Consider the following 23,735-nt stretch of genomic DNA (forward strand, 5'->3'; position numbering starts at 1 on the left):
TTCGCTGATGATTTTGTTTTATTATTGATTTTTAAATTAACCGTAGAAAATACTAAGTGGAAAGATCCGATAGTGATGAGATAAGACTTTTAGTTATCTCTGTAATGGTGAGTTTTCGCACATCTTGCAATATTAAAAATATAAATCAATTCTTCAAATGTCACTTCATGGTCGGGTAACCAAATATGATCTTAAAAAAAATTAAGAAAAAAAAAAATTGAAAATTTTGAGCTAAGCTCATCTCATCTCATCGGCTGTAATCAGTAACACATCATTTATTACATCAGTTACAGGTATCAACATATATCTTCAAAAAGGGGACATTATGGTTTTGAAATCTACTTCCGCAAATGATGTTTCAGTATATCAGGTTTCTGGTACAAACGTTTCAAGATCACTTCCAGACTGGATTGCGAAAAAGCGCAAAAGGCAATTAAAGAATGATTTAGAATATCAAAATAGAGTAGAACTGATTCAAGATTTTGAATTTAGCGAAGCCTCCAATAAGATTAAAGTGAGTAGAGATGGGCAATATTGCATGGCTACCGGTACATACAAACCTCAGATCCATGTCTACGATTTTGCTAATTTGTCACTGAAGTTCGATAGACACACAGATGCTGAAAACGTGGATTTCACTATTCTCTCTGACGATTGGACTAAAAGTGTACATTTACAAAATGATAGAAGTATTCAATTCCAAAACAAAGGTGGTCTACATTACACCACAAGAATTCCTAAATTTGGGAGAAGTTTAGTTTACAATAAGGTAAACTGTGATTTATATGTTGGTGCGAGCGGTAATGAGTTATACAGGTTGAACTTGGAAAAGGGGAGATTTTTAAACCCATTCAAGTTGGATACTGAAGGCGTGAACCATGTTTCTATCAATGAAGTAAATGGGTTGTTAGCGGCAGGCACGGAAACAAATGTAGTGGAATTCTGGGATCCAAGGTCGCGTTCCCGTGTTTCAAAGCTATATTTAGAGAACAATATTGACAACAGACCATTCCAAGTCACCACAACCAGTTTCCGTAATGACGGGTTAACTTTTGCATGTGGTACGTCGAACGGTTATTCATACATTTATGACTTGCGTACTTCTGAACCTTCCATTATTAAAGACCAAGGTTATGGGTTTGACATTAAGAAAATTATTTGGTTGGATAACGTCGGCACGGAAAATAAAATTGTTACATGTGACAAGAGAATTGCAAAAATATGGGATAGACTAGATGGTAAGGCATACGCTTCTATGGAGCCTAGTGTTGATATTAACGACATTGAGCATGTACCAGGTACAGGTATGTTTTTCACCGCTAACGAAAGTATTCCCATGCATACATATTATATTCCAAGTTTAGGACCATCTCCACGCTGGTGCTCATTCTTGGATTCTATCACAGAAGAATTAGAAGAAAAACCAAGTGACACTGTTTACTCTAACTACAGGTTCATTACTAGAGACGACGTTAAAAAATTGAATTTAACGCACTTGGTGGGATCCAGAGTATTAAGAGCATACATGCATGGTTTCTTTATTAACACTGAACTTTACGATAAGGTTTCATTAATTGCTAATCCAGATGCCTACAAAGATGAAAGAGAAAGAGAAATTAGACGTAGAATTGAGAAAGAAAGAGAATCCAGAATCAGAAGTTCAGGGGCTGTTCAAAAACCTAAAATTAAAGTCAATAAAACATTGGTTGATAAACTATCTCAAAAACGTGGTGATAAAGTTGCAGGAAAGGTTCTTACGGATGACCGTTTCAAAGAAATGTTTGAGGATGAAGAATTTCAAGTCGATGAAGATGACTATGATTTCAAACAATTGAATCCAGTAAAATCCATCAAAGAAACCGAAGAAGGTGCTGCTAAACGTATTAGGGCGCTAACTGCTGCCGAAGAGTCCGACGAAGAAAGAATTGCAATGAAGGATGGCAGAGGTCACTATGACTACGAGGATGAAGAGTCTGATGAAGAAGAATCTGATGATGAAACGAACCAAAAGTCAAATAAGGAAGAATTAAGTGAAAAAGATTTGAGAAAGATGGAAAAGCAAAAGGCACTAATTGAACGCAGAAAGAAGGAAAAGGAGCAAAGCGAACGTTTTATGAACGAAATGAAAGCCGGCACTTCCACGAGTACGCAAAGAGACGAAAGTGCTCACGTTACATTTGGCGAACAAGTAGGCGAATTGCTTGAGGTGGAAAATGGAAAGAAATCAAATGAATCCATTTTACGTCGTAACCAACGCGGTGAAGCAGAACTTACTTTTATTCCTCAAAGAAAAAGCAAAAAAGACGGAAATTATAAATCCAGGCGTCATGATAATTCATCGGATGAAGAAGGTATTGACGAAAATGGTAATAAGAAGGACAATGGTAGGTCGAAGCCCAGATTCGAAAATAGAAGAAGAGCTAGCAAAAATGCGTTCCGTGGTATGTAGTTATATTAGAAATTGATATTTTAATTATCCTTTCACCTTAAACTAAAAATATTATATGTATGAAGACGAAGACAGCAAAAAGTATGCGTGATACAGTTTACATTATAGAATTCTTTCCCCAAATATTGAGGGTTTTGTTTTTTTTTTTTAATGCAGATGTACGTACATATTTTCTTTATCAAAAGGATGTGTAGAGAACTATGTATATATGTATATGTGTAGGTTTTTTTTTTTTAGGATGACTAGAAAAGGAAATCGAAAAAGAAAAAATAAGCATGAATCATGAGTAGGTTAAAGGCAAGTCGAAGAAGATACGAAGCAAGTGAAGCCGTTTAACTGGAGGATAGTCTAAACCATAGGTTGTAGTTATTCTCAATGATCTGATCTGAGATCAAATGATCATCAATTAGATCGTTTGATCGTGGCAAGTTGTTTTCGTAACCCAAATGTGCCTTTGAATGCAATTGGTAACTAGAATCGAGTCTAAGAGAGTCGGCTAAGTTCAAATAATGTTCATTTTCATCATATTCGTCAACACGAGAAGGATTAGACTCCTGCTTAGGATTGACTATACCATCCTGAGGTAGCAGCAATGGTGAAATTAATAAGGACTCTAGCTTCTCCAACTCGTCAAAGGGGATAGTTGAAGATGTCGGAGATGAAGATAGTGAGGTAGTCGGCTCGAAGAGGTTTGATGCAGTTAAATTTTTAGAATATGAAAGCGGTGGAGTGAGATTATGCGAATGAGAAGTTTTTGATTTTTTATGCAAGTGGGATAATAATTTCTCATTAAGAGGGTTCGAATCCTTCAGCTTACAATCTTCGGAGCAATATAACTTATTTGATTGTAAACTGCTCTTGGTTTCATTGTCCCTTTGGATCTTCCTGGTATTAATGTTCGTTTTCTGTGGAGATGTTGGAATGAGACGATCACAAACAGTGCAGTAATCGTTGAATGCGGTGCTCATTATATGATTGATATGCAAATCGGTAAAGAATACCTGAAAGGAGTGGAGGGATAAGAATAAAGTAATTATTCTCGAGCTTTTTTTATAAGGAAAAAAAGGAGAATCGGTAGCGGAGTATTGTTTCTCTATTCTTTCTTTGCTTACTCTGTTTTATAATTCTCACAAGTGTTCAATTTTTAACTTCTTGGGACAACACTATAGTTCTAAGTTCTTTAGACAGTTCAAAGACAGTTTACTCAATGGCGATGGCCTGTGTCAATGATTATATTGTATATATATATGTGTCCAAGTATGGATGTGAATGTATCTAAATTTTCCGAAATGCAAGAAATAAAATTCTCACAATTGGGGTGTTGAAACGGAAAAGATCGGTATTCCTTTAAATATAAGAATCACCACGTTTCAGGTCTCCAAGTTCTAGCTAAAGATCGTACAAACAAGTGCCAATTTGGGAAAAAAGGGCGGCCTAATTGTGAAAAAAAAAGATGCCCAACTGAAAGAAGGGCAATGAGCAATAGGGAATGTAAACGAATGCAATAAGAAAGCACACGTTAAATTACACTCAGGGAGGAACCCCATAATAAAAAAGTAAGAAAATTGAATGATCTGAACCCGGTGCGCAAAAGCGATGAGATGGGGCGATGAATGACGGTAATAAACACGGTAGCAAATACACCCGAGTCGTGTGCCCTACATTAAGAAAAAAAGAGATGAAAACTTCTCCTCTATTCCGCGGTAACCTATGGTCACGGCCAGATTTTTTCCAAGTATTTTTAGCTCAAAAGCTGAACCGCTTTAGCTGGCCGACTAAGCGAATCTTCTGGAACATATGTGAAAGGCGCACTAGGATTTTCGTTGAGGGATGAGCTTCCCGTTGAGAATTAATGCGACTTCAGGCGGCACAATACGATCTGTTGTTGCCGTTTGAGTGTCGTTTGGCACGTGGAGGTCCCTCCTCAGTGCTCATTGGGTGGCTCGGCCGGGGTACAGCTAGCAGGATTAACGATCCCTCTTAGAAGGATCGCGAGCAATAGCACTAGCAACCGGGCTTATGTAAAATGAGTACGGTAGAAGCTTCTATGACCTGTTCACGTGGCCAAATGTTCTGTTACTAGTACGTAAACAACGTGGTTACGTAGAAAAAAGAAAAGAAATGTAAACTCTATATACATGCTAAGCCTACGCTAATATTCTTTCACATTAGGCCATCAAACCATTTCTGGCCTTTGGTTCTTGGTTTGCGCTTTGTAATGTCGAGCGCTGTGCCCTCATTCTTGATGAAATCGCTAGGGTTGTTCCCTTTGTATCTTATTTTGGCACCAGAGGCCATCGTTTGGAATACCTTTTTCTGCTTCTTCATCAAGTCGATGCCAAACCTCTGCAGAAGCTTGACGAAGGATGGCGTTAGCACTGCCGTCAGGGGTACTCTAACGATGATCAAACTCTTGTGTATGCCATACGCAATTAGCAATTCGGCCAACAACGTGCTGTCCTTCATCTCTTGCCATCTCTCATTGAAAGTTTTCCTCGATGCGTCCTCCACCTTGTCAGCATTCTCTGCTTGCACTGCTTCGCGATGAGCCTGTTTCCTTCTAACATCTTGAATGACTTTGCTTTCGTCAGGCTCACCCATCCCAATCAATTGCTTACCTCTGTTCAGATAGATCTTAATCTTCTCTTCACCTAGTGAGTGGACTCCCAGAAAACATAATGGCAAATCAACACAAGTTAAGAGGATATATACGATCAGTGCAGAATAACCATACTTAGCCATTAATCCTTTAATACCGTGTGGCTCATTTTTCTTCCCATTGTTACTTTTGCTTTTATTTTCATCAAACTGACTACTTTTTTCCTCTGTACTGTAAAATTTTCTGTCTTGTGCTGAGTGCACACTTATCCCAGGTCGTAGGAGAAGGCATTTTACCATACTCCTACAAGGGGCACTAAAGTCCCTGCGCAGTGTATGGGATACGGTTTTCTGTATGGGTAAAGTTACAAATCCCCATCGAAGAAATATCCTCTTGAAAACTGGTGAAGCACTAATCCTGGGTACCATCATCACCCCAACTCTAGACCAAAAAAGAAAATTTCAAAAAAGAAAGGGAAGATCTAATCTCCTTGCAGCGATCTAAGAGGAATTTATGCTACTTTTTAACTTTGGTTTTCCCTTGTTCTTAAAGATGTGATATCATGTAAATGTCAAGCCCATAGGCTTCGTGAAAATCCACTTGAAGCCGGGTAACGATCATGAACAATAACAACTGCTCATCCCAAAGATACCTTTATGACGTTTTCAACGTAACGCAGATTTCTATTGTATCACGGTCTTTTATATATTATATTATTTGATACTTAACACAAAAATAAGTACGGATCACGTTTTTATTTTTTTATTTCATTTTTCTTGTAATGATATATTATTAATAAAAAACTAACAAAAGTTAATTATCTTAACGGGAAGTGGCGGCAACCTTTTGGAAAGCACCCTTAGCTTGTTGCTTGGAAACCTTGGAACCTTGGACACCAGCGGACTTAGCCTTTTCAGCCTTTCTAGCAGCCTTTTCAGCTCTCTTCTTTTCCTTGTTGGCTTTCAATTTTTCTTCTCTGTTAGCTTTTCTAACTTCTGGCTTCAAAGATCTTCTTTCCTTGATCAAGTCCAAAGAAGCACCAGTGATTGGTCTTTGCGCCTTAACGGTCTTTCTAGATCTCTTCTTAGCAACTTCTTCGGTGATACCCTTCTTGTGATGCTTTCTGAACAAGACGGTCCAAGCGATTCTTCTTGGGTTCTTTCTTTGTTTGAACAAAGAAGCAGATTTGGAGTTTTGGAATCTGAAAATTTTGGAGTCACCACGGACAAATAAAGTACCTCTACCTGGGTAGATCTTAGCGCCGGAAAAGGAATCAACTTCAACCTTCATTGTTCTTCTAAATTAAAAAGCTGTGAAAAACCACAAGGTGAAATACACTCATGGTTTATATACAAATTGATGTTAGTACACAATTTTGGTTCAAAGAGTTTTAAATGGGAGAAAATTTATCAAGCCGACAACGAGAACAGTATTTCATCACGACAAGCATATCCAACAGATCCCGATGTATATTTGCCAATGATGTTCCGTACGTCTTTCGACGGTCCTGATTTATTCGCATGTACTTTTCTGGGAAGATGTTCAACGTTGATTAATATAACGCCTTTATCGTGGGCCTCTTATTAACCTCAGCATTGTTCAAATGGTCGCTTCTTTCTCAATTCCTACACTGCGAAGCTCCTCGTTGTCCTCAATATTCTCTCATTTCCTAATGGGCACGCGACATACGTTTCAATTCAAATTGTTGCTCGCCTCTTTTGTTGACCACCCAAAAATTTAAACGCCTATAATTTAGTTAATCAATATAGGTTACCTGTAAATATTGGTAATATCAACTCCCACTACTACTGTTTCTGGCTAGATGTCAACTGCGCAAGAGCAATCAGGCCAAACGGGAACTCCCGTCAACCCATGGCTGGAGTTCCCTCAACGGGAACCTCTACATTCTCCTACAGAGGCGCAGGCTCACGGTAAGGAACCCCCGGTAGTGTTGCGCGCTCAACGACGCGAAAGCCTTAATTGCCGCAGTACAGAGTATAAAGTTTTTAAAAATTGAAAATTAGTGATTGGGTTTAGAGTATGCACGGATGTTGTAAGGAATATTGTTTGGCAAAGTTTCACATAACGAGATATATGCTATTTTCAAACAAATAATCCTGCCAACACTAGCGATAATAGGAGTTGTGGAAAGCTTGGACAATGTACATTTTACACACACATATACATACGCACAAACGGATGTACGTACAAATATTTCATTAACATAATATCTTATCCAGCACACCAGGCATATTAGGCCACCAAATTACGTATGGCTGTATTTCGGTTTGGCATTATAATTTTGAAAATTATCTCGCATTATGTGTGACTTCGCCGAATATTCACAAGCAGATCAAATGCTGGCTTTTTTTAGACATATCAACCCCTAAATGGGTTTAGCGGATAACAAATATATATCAATAGTAATATAAGGTATATTCAATAGAGAAGCTTTGACATCATAAAAGCTCCCATTTAACAAAAAATTATCTCCACATTGTGATACCATTTAGAGTGGCACTCATCGCTATCTTTATCGTAATGTACAAGTTGGACAATAACGACATTGACGATGAAACGAATAACTCTGTTTCACTGACGAGCCTTTTAGAATTTCTCGACCCGATCGCTTCAAAAGTAGTTTCAAAATACTACCATGGTTCTCATCTTTCGAAAGCAGAACAGAAATTGCGAAATTTTGAGGGTTTTAGAAGACGTAAACCCCATCATGAACATGATAGTCATCATCCACATCACCTGAATAGAAGTCGCTCTTTCTTGCAATTAGAGGACTTCAAAGTAAGAGCGTTACAAAGAATTAGGAATCTGGATAAACCCTTGGATTCCATTTTTTTCAAAAACAGCTCAAGGTTGGAGAAAGCATTTTACCCTTTCACACTGTTTAATATATTTTTCATCGGATTTTTGATGGGCAGGTTTCCAGAATGGTTTCATGTTTACTATACCATCCTGTTCTTCGTTCTGATGCCCATACGTTTTTACACATACTATAAAACCAAAAACCACTACTTTCTGGCTGATTTTTGTTACTTTGTGAACATGCTATGCCTATTGTTTATTTGGATTTTCCCATATTCATACAGCCTTTTCCAGTCATGTTTTGCATTCACTTTCGGAACGTTATGCTTTGCCGTTATTACTTGGAGAAATTCCTTGGTAATACATTCTATAGATAAGACTACTTCATGCTTCATTCACATAATACCTCCCTGTGTCATGTACGTCATCTATCATGGATTACCACTCGAATACAAAATCGAAAGGTTTCCGGGAGCAATTATTCAAAGTGAATTGGACATCAAAAAAAATATTCTTTGGACATCCCTTTATTATTTGGTTTGGCAATCATTATACCATTACTTCATCACGTTGAAAAAGTCTAGCAAGATCAAGTCAGGGGAAAGAATGACAAGTTTTGAATATTTAACCACACACCAATTTAAAAACTTTTGGGCAGTTAAATTAAGGTCACCTTGGCCGATGATAATTTACACACTTTCTCAATATTTCTATCAACTATTCACTATGCTATTGTGTGGCATATGGATTCGTTACAAATTAGCTGCGGCCCTATTTTTAACTATAGTATTTCTATGGGCGTCTCATAATGGGGCTACCTACTATATCGACCACTACGGGAAGAATTTCGAAAAAGAAGTTGATAGATTACGTCTTGAAGTTGAGAATTTACAACAAAAGTTACAGCCTGATTCTGATGCAGTCATATCTGATGCCTCCGTGAATGATAAGGATTACTTGAATGTCAACCGTGACGAAGATTTTGACGACTCTTCAAGTGTATCCTCAAAGAGTGATTAAGATAGTTCACTTCATTTATCTGTTAACTTTGAGAGCTTTTATTTACAGGCGCTTTACTATATATATATATGTGCATGCATGGACGCGTATATGTCGTTTCTTGATATATAATCACTTTTAGTCTAATGACTACATGTTAAGTTCTTGTTCCTCCCACTTCAGGGCCTTTGCGTGTGACTTTTTGTTTACTACATCCAGTAAGATTTCAACGCTATTTCTATCCTCGATTTCTTCTAATGCTTTATGCAAATTCCTAACCATGGAATAAGTCCAATTGAAGCGATTTTTTGAAGACAATATGATAGCTATTGCGTCCGAATACTTTCCTTGCTTTGTGAAGAATTCAACCATTAGATGGGCAAATTTCTGATCCTTTGCTATTCTTATTCTTTGGTCCATTTTCAGAAACGGTACAGTCGTCCTAAATTTACCCCTATCATTCCATACTTTCTTTGCTAAGTCCTCATTTTGAAATTCTATAGCGGCTTTCATCACCAGCTCATATAACGTGGTGTCCATCATGATTTTGTGCCTCAAACATGTAATATACCATATATCATGCATTATTAAGTTGAGGTCTTCCGTGGTCTCAGGTTTGGATACTGAGATGGCTTCAGTTGATATTGAATTTTGGTCACGCGTATGGGACGAAGGAATATTACGGTATCCTTCATACAAACGCTTTATGACAGCTTCAAATTCGTGTTGTTGGAAAGTGAAGAACGTCAACCTTCGCAAGAATTCCTTCTGTTGTTTTAAGTTAATGGGAATTGACAAATATGTGTGTAGTGAAATTTTATTGAAGACGTTCACATTAATACTTTCTCTTTGCATTTTCGTCACTTCGTACATAACTTTAAACTTAAACTCGTTGAAATCCTCTGCTTCTTGCGCAAACGAATCAAGTAATTGCCTATATTTTTTGATATCCTCCAACGCCGCTTCATTTGAAGATGTCAATGTATTGCGCGTTCCTCCATTTTCCATATTGAAACTCCAGATTGCGTTAGATTCCGCCAATACTTGTGCCTCCGAATTTAGGTCACTAATTGGAAGAAATGGTAATTTAAATTTGACCAATTTGTCTGTATCATCTAACCTCATGGAGGAATCAAATTCGCGAAGAAATTTTCTTCTCAATTCAATGCCTTTTTCATAACCGGATAAGACTGGCAAATTTCTGGGATCAAATCTTGCATAAGCAAGCATCAAATAATTCAGCATTTCTGGCATTAAAGTTGACTTCCAAATTGTATCTTGATCTACGAGAATGTTTCCTTTCCAATTTGCGCACAAAGTTTTGTACTTTTTCGCGATGAACAAGTAATATAGAGCTCTACTTAATTCAATATCACCATCAAACGCGGCTAATGCCATCATAGCCAAAAATAAATTTAAGTCATCTTTTTTATGTCTGTAAAGATTCTTGTCCTCCAACTCATGAAGGTATTTCCATCCCAGTAATCTTAGAGAGTCTGATTTACCCTCACTGACAACGGCATTACTGCTCGAAGAAGCCAACACTCTTGCCATCATTATGTAAGTGTTTGTTGTAGGCTTTATATTGTGGTCTTGAATTTCTTGAAATAAATCCAAAGCCTTAGGAAAATTCCGTTCCTTCTCGCATATTCGCAGCATTGTGTTATATGTGCAGATATCAGGGAAATGCTTTGTAGATAAAAATTTCATGGTGTCAAAAGTATTCCAGGCTTGCTTAGTCATTTCCTTCCTAGAGTAGAATTGTATTACAGTAGTTAGGTTTTGCTTATTAGGAGTTATGCCATAATCATCTCTGAATTTTGTAATAAAATAATCCATGTCGTGAAAGCTTGAACACTTGGTCGAGTATTTTAAACAATTATTAAGTATTGCTTGCGTCATCTTTGGTACTTTGGAAGGGAATCCTTCTTTTTTGTTAATTCTTTCTTCAGTTATTTTTAATGCCTTATCATACCTCTCTAACAACTCTTTCATTTTGAGGATAACTTTATCGTTAGTACCATCCTGATTAAAATTAGTTGGTTTTAAATTTCCTAAGTTGTTAAAGATACATTCGTACATGTGGGTATTAAATTTTACAACATCTCCATTGATTTGTTCTAATAGCATTTCATCCAAGTGTAGTATACTATGAAATGGCAAATATTTGACTGTACCATTTAACCAAACAGAAAATTCTCTGGAATCAATATCCATGAACCGTTTCTCACTGACATAAAGCCTATCTATGACAGGTGCCCAATTACTGTGTGATCTATCAAAAAGGTTTTTTGCAAGTATGTCGTCGTCTGCTACTCTTTCTCTTATAACTTTTGGTACGAGGTGATCCATTTTTTCTAAAAACGAAGAATGAATCAAATCTGATAGATTTTTGGATTTTTCTTCATTAGGAACAGATGATGTTTTGGTGACATTAACATTCCTTGAGTCTTCTGAGATTGGTGCGATACTATTGCTTTGGTGGCCATCTGAATTCACCGATTTAGTGTTGTGAATGCGTTCTTTTAAAGTATTAGAAAATTCTCGTAATTGTGCTAATTTGAACTCAACGTCTTCAGGTGTTATTATTTTATTTTTACTTAAACTCCCCATCATATTCTTTTCATCTTCAGTTTGTAGGGTATACTTGAAACGCTTATTTATTAGTCGTTTTGAAAATAGAAAGGAAAGTTGAAATGGGAAACACAGCACATTATTCTTGGGGCCACATCTGGCCATGTACATGTTTATATTTATCTATCTGTTAGGACTTGTGAAACAATGCTATTTTCCTGTGCACTATGGACTATGGCTTTGCTTTTACATTTTATGCCTCCAATTTTTCACAATCCTGTCCGACGCTCAGATATTGGTGTGGAAGTAGAGCTAACTCTCTATCTCAGAAAAAAGGTTAGAGCAAGGCAGATCTTTTGCAATAAGAATCAGTTACCATCGATCGATTTGAATTCATATTACTAGTACTTTGCAATACACTGTGTAAGAAGATGTCATAAAGATTGAGAAACGGTCATCAAACTTAATGTAAGCAGAGACACGAGGATTGATGATGAAGTAAGATAATGTGCGACAAGGAAGAAAAAATAATAGCATTATGTAGAGATATCGATTCCCTTTTGTGGGCGCTATGTTCTGGAGGAGAGTTTCTAGTATATTCCTTATCCATAATGTTATATGTGATCTTTATCAACAGTGGAATCCCAACAATAATGCAATTATTCACCCATTTTTCACAAGCAAGCAAGCATTATGAGAGAAGAACGAATGTACAGTCATTTAGATGATAAGATTGGAAGTAGGTCATGATAGTCAGGATTATGTAAAGACACTTGGTGTAACCCTGTATCGGCTGATTTATAATATCGAGAAAGATAATATAAGAAGCGCCTGAGAGTCAGTGGATCGATTATCGAAAATAGAATAGAGACGTTCACGGAGACCCACTGAATGTTTCGTATTAAAGGAGGGATGACTACTAAACCATTTTCACCGCTACTGGTGGCCATTTTGTATTCTTCCATTTACAAGAATTGCTCCCGACTTTTGTTCCATCAGTGGACGATAGACCATTGTCAAACACAGTAATTCTATTTTATTCTTGAGATGAGATGCCGCAATATGACCTGATATGAATCACCCTAAATGTCCGATCTAAACAAATAAAAGGCGTGCGAAACAGCCTCACGACGAGATATGAAGTCGAAAACATCGGCCTAATTTCTGTGCTTTTTAGAAGACTACTCAGATTTTCAATATCAATACAGTGAGTTAGATCTCAGGTTGAGAAGAAACACTTTGATTTTACTAGATAGGAAAGAAAAATGGACTAATTAATCAATCATTTTGTCATCGTTGAAACTTGATAACGCACGCTAAACGATAACGACTATGTTGGAGGGAAAACATTAACGATTACTCTTTTAAGTAATTGCGAAGTATATCTGAGACTAAAGACCCTCTGAATTAATTATATCAATCAACATAAACTATAAGAAACTACAGTGTGAGCTTTAGTTACGAGAGTGTGGATCTGTTCATTTAATATTTTTTATACGTAACGCAGCATCTACCGTAAAATCCCATAGATTGCGGGCACATGGCGCAGTTGGTAGCGCGCTTCCCTTGCAAGGAAGAGGTCATCGGTTCGATTCCGGTTGCGTCCATATTTTTAACATTTCATTTTTTTTGGGTTTAAATTTATTTTCAAACATTATTAATTGATTTCTTTAAAAACTTATACAACGTATGCTAATACTTTAAACTAAACCTTTTAGAACTATAATAAAACTATTTCAAGTAAAGTCTTTTTATCTGATATCTTGATTCATTTATAATAAAATTAAGTGACTATAGAATAGTGCAAGTGGAAGCGTTTTTCTTCTTTTTCTTTTGTTGTGAAGTAGCGCTAATTCCTGTCCTGTTGCTAGAACCAGATTTCGGAACGGCATGTGACGGTTTGTGCTTTTCATTAACCGGAGTAGATTGTTTAACTTTAGCTTGTCCTTGTGAAGATTTGTTATATAAACCTTTTGATGATTGCTTATTGTTTGATTGTTTCGTATCCTGTTTCGCAGAACTAGGGAGCCTGGTTGATGGAGACTCGATTTTGCTAAATTGTTGACTTTGATTTCTTGCGTCTTTAACTGCAACACTTTCCATTTCATTCCGAATGATTTGCCTAACTAAATCAACGAACACTTCATCCACATTGCTCCTCAACAAAGCGCTTGTTTCATAAAAGGGAACTCTACCCCATTTACTGCTTACCTCTATACCTTCTTCCACACTTATTACCCTTTCATTGATTAGATCAGCCTTGTTACCTATTAGAACCATTGGAACGCGATCGGAATCTTTGATCCTAAGGACCTGTTCTCTTAGCTCCATTAATTCTTCCAAAGATTGCCGATCTGTTACTGAATATACCAACAGGAACCCCATTCCTGACTTTATGTATAATTCTCTCATTGCAGTAAATTGTGCTATACCCGCTGTATCTAAAATTTCCAGGTCGAATACCTTGTTATCGATCTCGATGGTTTTCCTGTAAGAATCTTCGATCGTTGGATCATACGTATCCAAATAAACTCCCTGTACAAACTGCACGGTTAAGCAGGATTTACCGACACCACCAGCACCCAATACTACTAATTTATAGTCTCTCATTAGTCCTAATGTTTCCTAGCCAAATATTTCTAAGCGATGATAGAAGCCAAAATATTAGAACGTTGTATGTAAATGTTCTATATCGTTACTAAATAATAGTATTATTGTTCAGTGGAGAGGATGAAATTTCAAAAACTTCTTGGCGTAGTTAAGAACGAACGCAATGGTTCTTTTTTTCGAGATCGAGCTCTACTTTACTTTTTTCTTTTTCTGTCCTTCTCTCTTTTCTTTTTAACCTTTTTCGACGATATTTCGCGTTTGAGAATGTCGAGGATGAATGCGCTTTGACGCGAATTAGTTGTGAGGCTGACGTTGTGATAAAAAGGCGATGATTCTTGGGAATATACAGTCTGTTTCCACTTGCTAGATAAAATGTATGATATTCCAAAAATGCCTTTCTCTATTGAACTGTATGACTGAGATACGCCTGCTTTTACCTTGTATATTATGAGTACTATTCGCCTTTTCCCATAAAGTTGTTTTTTTCTGGGGTTTATGTGTATCGTAAATGGTACAAAATAATAAAATTCTTATCTTGAAAATACTGTTTAATACTTTTCATCATTACTAAATAGGTTACGAAAAGAGGTCTTTGAGAAATGGGAAAGGCCTGTTTGAATAAAGAAGTCGGCACTTACGAATGTGAGGGGGAAAGAGATACCTACTCATTTTTTACCTCTCTCTCAGATATACAGGATTCAAGTAGTAACGAGGAACAATGCGGTGTAGGAAGTATATTGAGTGAAGATAGTTTCACGTTTGAAGGGTCCAACGTGAGCATACGGTTATTTTCCTTGGACTTAAATGCCTTGAATGAAAATGAGAATGGATCCAAGAATCCTGTGAAATTTACCATTCCGCCAAAAATAGAACAAAGAAAGGAAGCAAGACAAAGAGAGAAACGTTTAAGGAGGGTGGCAGTACTACCTGAGAATTCGAGAAACTACCTTGTTGAATCAAGTATGGATTCAAGTAGGGAATACAGTCAACCATTTTTTGACTGGAGGCATGAAATGGTAGAACATGGAGAGGAGAGTGTAAAACCGTGTGGTTGTCATAAATCGAGAAAAGCAAAATGCTTCAAAGAACTGGAGATGGAGAATATAGAAAAGGGCGATATAAAGAAGAGTCTCTTTTACAGAGACATAATTGAATGGTGCAGAGACTATGAAGTCAATAAAACTAGGGAAGTCTGTGTTCCGTCTATACACGAGTTTTACCTACATGGAAATGGAAGTGACAACCTCTTTTGAAGTATAGCCATGCATATAAATATATGTGTGTGTAAGAAAATATTAGAAGTTTTCATAATCTAGAAATGTCAGGCTTTGGGCCTAATGGCACTATACCAAACTGATTGATCTTGTTCCTACTTACTTCCATCCTGATGTAAAAGAGCTTAATATGATTAAAATCTGTAGTAAATCTAAACTCTGCGTAATTCCAGTATAGATTAATCAACCACAAATGAAGGTACGGGAAACCATCCCTTATAGTTTTCAAATTGCATTTGAAGTGCTGCACGTACACGACGTCAAATCTAATTATTGATGGATACAATCTGATATCCGCTTCAGTTAACCTCTGTCCTAAAACAAAATATTTAGCCAAGATTTTCTGTTTGTTACCACTGAATTGCTCCTCTAAGCGCTTATAATTTTCTTTTAGTACACATTCCATCTTCTGCAAGTTTTCAAACAGTGTTTTTACTTCAGTTTCGTAAATCTTTCCGTTTTCTGCTAATCCGACTTTATAGACACCAAGATTAATCTTCGGATGAACCCATTTGATGTTCTTATCAATCTCGTCTATTAAATCATGCGGAACTAGATCAATCACGTTCGTTTCTTCGCTTTGGATAAATTCATCAAACACGCCACTGTTCAAAATTCTTATGATATCGCCACTCTCATTGTTAACAATTTTCCTTGTTTTAGAATCCCACAGAACAGGCACAGTGAACTTTGTACCGGGGTACTTAGGATCATTTAAGTAGTACAACTCGCTTAACCTTGATATATTTTCCACCGGGTCGAAAGCGCCATCCACGAACAACCTTGCAGAGTCATTGTTCACATCACCTAACTCCTCAGATTCGTCTAATTTAGCTGAAGCAATGCCACCAGTGGCAGTAAAGAATCTCTCTTTATATTTTTCCGGCCGGTGTGGAGCAGGTAAGAAACGGGCACCCTTGGAGTCTAATTGCCAGTGAGATAACACAAGCCCTAGAACAGGTTCTAATTTCTTCAAAGACCTGGCAAGAATGGCTCTATGAGTGAATGGACACCCAAGGGCCCCGTAAATATAATACCTTCCTTTTTCTGGTTTAAAAACAGAATGTGTCTTAGAAATTGTTCCCTTGTAAGATACTGACATGGCTTACTGTTTATGATTATTTTTACGAGTATTTTCCTCTATAAGTGGCCATCTCTCCAATTGGCAAAGTCAAGACTTTTGTTATGTCAATATGTGCTACCAAAAATCAAGGGTATTTTCCCACCAGAGCTTATCAATGGCAACTGTGAGATATGAACAGCAGTTAGTAAGGGTGTGTTCTCATCCGACCCTCTGATTCATTTGGTGGCCATTACATTTTCCCTCAATGACACATTCCCCTATTTCATAACTGATTAAAATGGTAATGGCACGTGATAGTAGTGGCTCACAAAACAAAATTTTCTTTCTCAGCGCTGACAAAGCTTCATTTGCATTCTAACCTTATCACAACAACTTCAACTTCACCCAAGTAAGGATAATCAGCTCTGTCGTGACTGATAAATGCTATATCCGGCATATGCAGTCCACACGGCATTACCGTTTCACTAATTTATTGCCATCTTCCTCCACAGTTTTGCACCGAAAGGAAAAAAAGAAACCAACACCGAAAATTTTTTTCTCCTAAAGGTTAAAGTAAACGCAAGGCACTTCACCAGGCTTGTATATATAAATGTCGTGATGCTTCTATGCCAAAGTAAAAGGCAACACTTGAAGATTTCGTTGTAGGCCACTTGCTCAAAGGACATCTAGATAAATACGACGTAAGAATAAAAATGACTAAATCTGAGCAGCAAGCCGATTCAAGACATAACGTTATCGACTTAGTTGGTAACACCCCATTGATCGCACTGAAAAAATTGCCTAAGGCTTTGGGTATCAAACCACAAATTTATGCTAAGCTGGAACTATACAATCCAGGTGGTTCCATCAAAGACAGAATTGCCAAGTCTATGGTGGAAGAAGCTGAAGCTTCCGGTAGAATTCATCCTTCCAGATCTACTCTGATCGAACCTACTTCTGGTAACACCGGTATCGGTCTAGCTTTAATCGGCGCCATCAAAGGTTACAGAACTATCATCACCTTGCCGGAAAAAATGTCTAACGAGAAAGTTTCTGTCCTAAAGGCTCTGGGTGCTGAAATCATCAGAACTCCAACTGCTGCTGCCTGGGATTCTCCAGAATCACATATTGGTGTTGCTAAGAAGTTGGAAAAAGAGATTCCTGGTGCTGTTATACTTGACCAATATAACAATATGATGAACCCAGAAGCTCATTACTTTGGTACTGGTCGCGAAATCCAAAGACAGCTAGAAGACTTGAATTTATTTGATAATCTACGCGCTGTTGTTGCTGGTGCTGGTACTGGTGGGACTATTAGCGGTATTTCCAAGTACTTGAAAGAACAGAATGATAAGATCCAAATCGTTGGTGCTGACCCATTCGGTTCAATTTTAGCCCAACCTGAAAACTTGAATAAGACTGATATCACTGACTACAAAGTTGAGGGTATTGGTTATGATTTTGTTCCTCAGGTTTTGGACAGAAAATTAATTGATGTTTGGTATAAGACAGACGACAAGCCTTCTTTCAAATACGCCAGACAATTGATTTCTAACGAAGGTGTCTTGGTGGGTGGTTCTTCCGGTTCTGCCTTCACTGCGGTTGTGAAATACTGTGAAGACCACCCTGAACTGACTGAAGATGATGTCATTGTTGCCATATTCCCAGATTCCATCAGGTCGTACCTAACCAAATTCGTCGATGACGAATGGTTGAAAAAGAACAATTTGTGGGATGATGACGTGTTGGCCCGTTTTGACTCTTCAAAGCTGGAGGCTTCGACGACAAAATACGCTGATGTGTTTGGTAACGCTACTGTAAAGGATCTTCACTTGAAACCGGTTGTTTCCGTTAAGGAAACCGCTAAGGTCACTGATGTTATCAAGATATTAAAAGACAATGGCTTTGACCAATTGCCTGTGTTGACTGAAGACGGCAAGTTGTCTGGTTTAGTTACTCTCTCTGAGCTTCTAAGAAAACTATCAATCAATAATTCAAACAACGACAACACTATAAAGGGTAAATACTTGGACTTCAAGAAATTAAACAATTTCAATGATGTTTCCTCTTACAACGAAAATAAATCCGGTAAGAAGAAGTTTATTAAATTCGATGAAAACTCAAAGCTATCTGACTTGAATCGTTTCTTTGAAAAAAACTCATCTGCCGTTATCACTGATGGCTTGAAACCAATCCATATCGTTACTAAGATGGATTTACTGAGCTACTTAGCATAAATAAGAACCCACGCTTCAAATAAAAGCAAACATAGAAGCAAAATCCGTCATTCCTTTCCTATTCAATTGCACCGTTCTCTTTATATAACTACTTAATTAAATAGCGCCTATACGAAGCAGCATTGTTCTATTATTTTTACAAATTCCTTATCATGCATGCATCACATCAGTGTTTGAATCTGTTAACTTTTCACTTTATTGCTCTTACCCGACTCTGAAGAAAAACAAAAAAACAGCGACATGTTGGAAAGGTCGGGCAGTAAAGCAGAATTTCAGAAATACTAGTACGATTGTTTGAGGTCTTGCGAAACCGTGCATTCATAATAGCACCTTTTTCAGTCGCTCATCCGGTCGTCCTATCTGTAAACGTCACTGTCAAACACGTTGCATTGATTAGATTTTATTATTTTATATATAGGTATATTTAGAAAACTCACAACTGGAGAAGACGAAGAACGAAGAACGAAGGAAAAAAATTGATGACAGATCCCAGAAGAAGAACAGGCCGTCATTTCTTGACACCGGAGAATTTATCCTCTACATTACAAATCACAAACTTACCTCCAGAATGGAACCAAGATATAATTACTTCGGTCGTGGCCGGTTCTGGTCCAGTTATAGATATAAAAGCTAAGAATGACCCGAGAACTGGTAAACTAACCGGTGTACTGTTCGATTATTTGACTAGTAAAGATTGTAAACGCGCTTGGGAAATTTTAAATAGAATTGAAAACTTTCCCGTAAAGATAGAGCAAATAATCCCACCAAATTATAAGGACCATCTTAGAGAAACAGCAAATAAAAATTCTCAAAAGCAGGTATTACAACTTAATAGAGATTCGTACCCCTTCGAGGCGGGTTTGGAGCTACCTTTCGAAATGGTGACAGAAGTCCCCATTCCTAGGCGACCACCGCCACCACAGGCTGCAAATAACACAAACTCTGTATCAAATAACACAAACATTCAATTCCCCGACATACTAAGTAAAGCATCTAAACACTTGCCAAGTTTCCAAGATGGCTCGATTATTGCACCAGACAAAATTTCACAAAATTTAAGTAAAATTCCGCCGTTGCAACTTATTGAAATTATATCAAATTTGAAAATATTATCAAACCAAGAAAACATCCAAAAATCGCAATTAGAATCTTTCTTAGATACTAACAGTGATATCACAATATCAGTGACCCAAGCCCTACTAGAAATGGGATTTATAGACTACAGCGTGGTGACTAAAGTGTTGAAATCCCAAGTTGGCGAGGCCCCATCTTTGCTTTCGAGTAATAACACAAGTAATTCGAACACCCCCGTAAGCGTAATTAGAAATAACACTCCGTTGCATGTACCTTCTAATGAAGTCAGCAACAATCCTAACAATATGCCACTGAACGTAGCTATGCCAATGCCTATGTCGACACCACCATTTATCCCTTTACCTCTGCAACAACAACCGTTCGGTTTTGCGCCACCGGGCCCTTTCATGCCTCCAGCTCAAGGCCCCTCCATGGGACAGCCTGTGTTGGCAAATCAACTCGGCCAGGTCCAGCAACAAAATATAAGTTCTACAGAAGGACCCTCTAACGCGAATAAAGCGAATGACAGCGGCACCATTAATATGGCGAAACTGCAATTACTACCTGAAAACCAACAAGATATGATCAAACAAGTTCTTACTTTGACACCTGCCCAGATCCAAAGTTTACCAAGTGACCAGCAACTTATGGTGGAAAACTTTAGAAAAGAATATATAATCTAAGTAATCAGAGCCATAGCGTATCAGAAAACCACACCTAATTAGATGGTTCTTGCATCTGTACCTCTTATCACTAAAAGCGGCACTAAACTTCCAACATTAAATGTTTGCCTTGTTAAATATATATTTTTGCCTTGGTTTAAATTGGTCAAGACAGTCAATTGCCACACTTTTCTCATGCCGCATTCATTATTCGCGAAGTTTTCCACACAAAACTGTGAAAATGAACGGCGATGCCAGAAACGGCAAAACCTCAAATGTTAGATAACGTGGATCTCCGACACATGTGAATTTATAAGTAGGCATATGAAAATACAGATTCTTTCCACTGTGTTCCCTTTTATTCCCTTCTCATGTGAAGAGTTCACACCAAATCTTCAAAATATAACTAATATAGTAGAGTTTGATTCAAAGGACCTTTTTTTTTGCCTCTTTGATTAGTTTATCTTCTTTTCTTCATTTTATCCCCTAATTTTATACGTTAGTTCAACCTAACAATCCAGGATTTCATTAACAAGAAAGGTAAAAGTAACCTATCAAGGCTATTTTGAAAAAAAAAATTCCGCCCTGAATATTTCGAGTGATTTTCTTAGTGACAAAGCTTTTTCTTCATCTGTAGATGTCCAGTTGTAAAACCACTTTGTCTGAAATGGTTGGTTCTGTGACAAAAGATAGGGGCACTATCAACGTCGAAGCCAGAACACGTTCGAGTAATGTAACTTTCAAACCACCTGTAACCCACGATATGGTGCGTTCGCTTTTCGATCCAACTTTGAAGAAATCTCTGCTGGAAAAATGCATCGCGCTAGCTATTATATCGAATTTTTTCATTTGTTATTGGGTCTTCCAAAGGTTTGGCTTACAGTTTACCAAATACTTTTTTCTGGTACAGTATTTATTTTGGAGAATTGCTTATAATTTAGGTATTGGACTGGTTCTGCATTACCAGTCACATTATGAAACACTAACGAATTGTGCTAAAACTCATGCGATTTTCAGCAAAATACCACAGAATAAAGATGCTAATTCGAATTTCTCAACAAATTCCAATTCCTTTTCAGAAAAATTTTGGAATTTTATTAGGAAGTTCTGTCAATATGAGATTAGGTCTAAAATGCCAAAGGAGTATGATTTATTTGCCTATCCAGAAGAGATCAACGTCTGGTTGATATTTCGCCAGTTTGTCGATTTAATCTTGATGCAAGATTTTGTGACTTACATTATTTACGTTTACCTTTCTATTCCATATAGCTGGGTTCAAATCTTCAACTGGAGATCTTTGCTAGGTGTTATTTTGATTTTATTTAACATCTGGGTCAAGTTAGATGCGCATCGCGTGGTTAAAGATTATGCTTGGTACTGGGGTGATTTCTTCTTTTTGGAAGAATCTGAATTGATTTTTGATGGTGTCTTCAACATCTCTCCACATCCAATGTATTCTATTGGTTATTTGGGTTATTATGGCCTATCATTGATTTGTAATGACTACAAGGTTCTTCTGGTGTCCGTATTTGGACATTATTCTCAATTTTTGTTTCTGAAATACGTCGAAAATCCTCATATTGAAAGAACGTATGGTGATGGCACTGATTCCGATTCTCAAATGAATAGCAGAATTGATGACTTGATATCAAAAGAGAATTACGATTATTCAAGACCTCTAATTAACATGGGTCTTTCTTTTAACAACTTCAATAAGCTAAGATTTACTGACTATTTCACAATTGGTACCGTAGCGGCACTTATGTTAGGAACAATCATGAATGCTAGGTTTATCAATTTAAATTACCTCTTTATTACCGTTTTTGTAACAAAACTGGTTTCATGGTTATTTATCTCGACAATATTGTACAAGCAATCTCAGTCTAAATGGTTCACGAGATTGTTTTTGGAGAATGGTTACACACAAGTTTATTCCTATGAGCAATGGCAATTTATTTACAATTATTATTTGGTATTAACCTACACACTTATGATAATTCATACAGGGCTTCAAATTTGGAGTAATTTTTCCAACATAAACAACAGTCAATTAATTTTTGGTTTAATTCTTGTGGCTTTACAAACATGGTGTGATAAGGAAACGAGACTAGCAATCTCTGATTTTGGTTGGTTTTATGGTGATTTTTTCTTGAGCAACTATATCTCAACTAGAAAGCTGACTTCCCAAGGTATCTACAGATATTTGAATCACCCAGAAGCGGTATTAGGCGTTGTTGGAGTTTGGGGTACTGTATTGATGACGAATTTTGCCGTTACAAATATTATCTTGGCTGTTTTATGGACATTGACAAATTTTATTCTTGTCAAGTTTATTGAAACACCTCATGTTAATAAGATATATGGTAAAACTAAACGAGTTAGTGGTGTTGGAAAAACTTTACTAGGCTTGAAACCTCTAAGACAAGTTTCAGATATTGTCAATAGAATTGAAAATATTATAATCAAATCATTAGTTGATGAAAGCAAGAACTCCAATGGTGGGGCAGAACTTTTGCCCAAAAATTATCAAGATAACAAAGAATGGAATATTTTAATTCAGGAAGCAATGGATAGCGTTGCAACAAGATTGAGTCCATACTGTGAATTGAAAATTGAAAACGAGCAGGTAGAAACCAATTTTGTCTTGCCTACTCCAGTAACTTTGAATTGGAAAATGCCCATTGAACTTTATAACGGAGATGATTGGATTGGTTTGTATAAAGTCATTGATACAAGGGCAGATCGTGAAAAAACAAGAGTTGGATCAGGTGGTCATTGGAGTGCGACTTCTAAAGATTCATATATGAACCATGGATTAAGACATAAAGAATCTGTAACAGAAATAAAGGCGACTGAAAAGTACGTTCAAGGTAAAGTGACATTCGACACGTCTTTGCTTTATTTTGAAAATGGTATCTACGAATTTAGGTATCATTCTGGTAACTCCCATAAGGTGTTATTGATTTCTACACCATTTGAAATTTCATTGCCGGTACTAAATACCACGACACCTGAACTGTTTGAGAAGGATTTGACTGAGTTTTTGACGAAAGTCAACGTTTTGAAGGATGGTAAATTTCGTCCATTAGGAAATAAGTTCTTCGGGATGGACAGCTTGAAACAATTGATTAAGAACTCAATTGGCGTCGAACTTTCGTCTGAGTATATGAGGAGAGTCAATGGTGACGCTCACGTTATTTCGCATCGCGCTTGGGATATAAAACAAACGCTTGATAGTCTTGCTTGAGTTTTTTTTTTTTGAGTATATATATTTAAAAAGTACTAGGATTCAAGTTAACATTTTGAATAGAAGTAGTTATGTTGTTGTAATATAATGGAGCTACCATATATGCAGAATGACATTATAAATTATG

General features: G+C 37.1%; 13 protein-coding genes and 1 non-coding gene across 14 annotated transcripts, besides 1 other annotated feature; 7 read left to right on the plus strand and 7 right to left on the minus strand.

The window, feature by feature from the left end:
- Positions 1–325: 325 nt before the first annotated feature.
- On the plus strand, positions 326–2,449 carry ENP2 (ribosome biosynthesis protein ENP2; the record flags this gene model as incomplete). Its single annotated transcript, NM_001181274.2, has 1 exon — positions 326–2,449. The coding sequence occupies one exon, from the start codon at positions 326–328 to the stop codon at positions 2,447–2,449; it is 2,124 nt and encodes a 707-aa protein (NP_011661.2).
- Positions 2,450–2,781: 332 nt separating this feature from the next.
- On the minus strand, positions 2,782–3,417 carry ECL1 (Ecl1p; the record flags this gene model as incomplete). The annotated part of the gene is made up of 1 exon (NM_001181275.3): positions 2,782–3,417. The coding sequence occupies one exon, from the start codon at positions 3,415–3,417 to the stop codon at positions 2,782–2,784; it is 636 nt and encodes a 211-aa protein (NP_011662.3).
- A 417-nt stretch (positions 3,418–3,834) lies between these two features.
- On the minus strand, positions 3,835–3,996 carry YGR146C-A (uncharacterized protein; the record flags this gene model as incomplete). Its single annotated transcript, NM_001184594.1, has 1 exon — positions 3,835–3,996. One exon carries the CDS (start codon positions 3,994–3,996, stop codon positions 3,835–3,837), a length of 162 nt encoding a protein of 53 aa, NP_878079.1.
- Positions 3,997–4,612: 616 nt separating this feature from the next.
- Positions 4,613–5,479, minus strand: NAT2 (Nat2p; the record flags this gene model as incomplete). The annotated part of the gene is made up of 1 exon (NM_001181276.3): positions 4,613–5,479. One exon carries the CDS (start codon positions 5,477–5,479, stop codon positions 4,613–4,615), a length of 867 nt encoding a protein of 288 aa, NP_011663.3.
- Positions 5,480–5,870: 391 nt separating this feature from the next.
- On the minus strand, positions 5,871–6,338 carry RPL24B (60S ribosomal protein eL24 RPL24B; the record flags this gene model as incomplete). The annotated part of the gene is made up of 1 exon (NM_001181277.3): positions 5,871–6,338. One exon carries the CDS (start codon positions 6,336–6,338, stop codon positions 5,871–5,873), a length of 468 nt encoding a protein of 155 aa, NP_011664.3.
- A 1,251-nt stretch (positions 6,339–7,589) lies between these two features.
- On the plus strand, positions 7,590–8,888 carry GPC1 (glycerophosphocholine acyltransferase; the record flags this gene model as incomplete). Its single annotated transcript, NM_001181278.1, has 1 exon — positions 7,590–8,888. The coding sequence occupies one exon, from the start codon at positions 7,590–7,592 to the stop codon at positions 8,886–8,888; it is 1,299 nt and encodes a 432-aa protein (NP_011665.1).
- Positions 8,889–9,017: 129 nt separating this feature from the next.
- CCM1 (Ccm1p) lies at positions 9,018–11,612 on the minus strand (the record flags this gene model as incomplete). Its single annotated transcript, NM_001181279.1, has 1 exon — positions 9,018–11,612. The coding sequence occupies one exon, from the start codon at positions 11,610–11,612 to the stop codon at positions 9,018–9,020; it is 2,595 nt and encodes an 864-aa protein (NP_011666.1).
- Positions 11,613–11,795: 183 nt separating this feature from the next.
- Positions 11,796–12,118: a long terminal repeat (Ty1 LTR).
- Positions 12,119–12,975: 857 nt separating this feature from the next.
- Positions 12,976–13,048, plus strand: YNCG0036W. Its single transcript has one exon. It is a non-coding gene; the product is annotated as a tRNA-Ala (tRNA).
- A 184-nt stretch (positions 13,049–13,232) lies between these two features.
- RSR1 (Ras family GTPase RSR1) lies at positions 13,233–14,051 on the minus strand (the record flags this gene model as incomplete). Its single annotated transcript, NM_001181281.3, has 1 exon — positions 13,233–14,051. The coding sequence occupies one exon, from the start codon at positions 14,049–14,051 to the stop codon at positions 13,233–13,235; it is 819 nt and encodes a 272-aa protein (NP_011668.3).
- Positions 14,052–14,650: 599 nt separating this feature from the next.
- YGR153W (uncharacterized protein) lies at positions 14,651–15,304 on the plus strand (the record flags this gene model as incomplete). The annotated part of the gene is made up of 1 exon (NM_001181282.2): positions 14,651–15,304. One exon carries the CDS (start codon positions 14,651–14,653, stop codon positions 15,302–15,304), a length of 654 nt encoding a protein of 217 aa, NP_011669.2.
- A 52-nt stretch (positions 15,305–15,356) lies between these two features.
- GTO1 (omega-class glutathione transferase) lies at positions 15,357–16,427 on the minus strand (the record flags this gene model as incomplete). The annotated part of the gene is made up of 1 exon (NM_001181283.3): positions 15,357–16,427. One exon carries the CDS (start codon positions 16,425–16,427, stop codon positions 15,357–15,359), a length of 1,071 nt encoding a protein of 356 aa, NP_011670.3.
- Positions 16,428–17,101: 674 nt separating this feature from the next.
- CYS4 (cystathionine beta-synthase CYS4) lies at positions 17,102–18,625 on the plus strand (the record flags this gene model as incomplete). Its single annotated transcript, NM_001181284.3, has 1 exon — positions 17,102–18,625. One exon carries the CDS (start codon positions 17,102–17,104, stop codon positions 18,623–18,625), a length of 1,524 nt encoding a protein of 507 aa, NP_011671.3.
- Positions 18,626–19,104: 479 nt separating this feature from the next.
- On the plus strand, positions 19,105–20,382 carry PTI1 (cleavage polyadenylation factor subunit PTI1; the record flags this gene model as incomplete). Its single annotated transcript, NM_001181285.1, has 1 exon — positions 19,105–20,382. One exon carries the CDS (start codon positions 19,105–19,107, stop codon positions 20,380–20,382), a length of 1,278 nt encoding a protein of 425 aa, NP_011672.1.
- Positions 20,383–20,998: 616 nt separating this feature from the next.
- Positions 20,999–23,608, plus strand: CHO2 (phosphatidylethanolamine N-methyltransferase; the record flags this gene model as incomplete). The annotated part of the gene is made up of 1 exon (NM_001181286.1): positions 20,999–23,608. One exon carries the CDS (start codon positions 20,999–21,001, stop codon positions 23,606–23,608), a length of 2,610 nt encoding a protein of 869 aa, NP_011673.1.
- Positions 23,609–23,735: the final 127 nt, after the last annotated feature.

Source organism: Saccharomyces cerevisiae, chromosome VII (assembly GCF_000146045.2).
Source record: "Saccharomyces cerevisiae S288C chromosome VII, complete sequence".
NCBI classification, from domain to species: domain Eukaryota; kingdom Fungi; phylum Ascomycota; class Saccharomycetes; order Saccharomycetales; family Saccharomycetaceae; genus Saccharomyces; species Saccharomyces cerevisiae.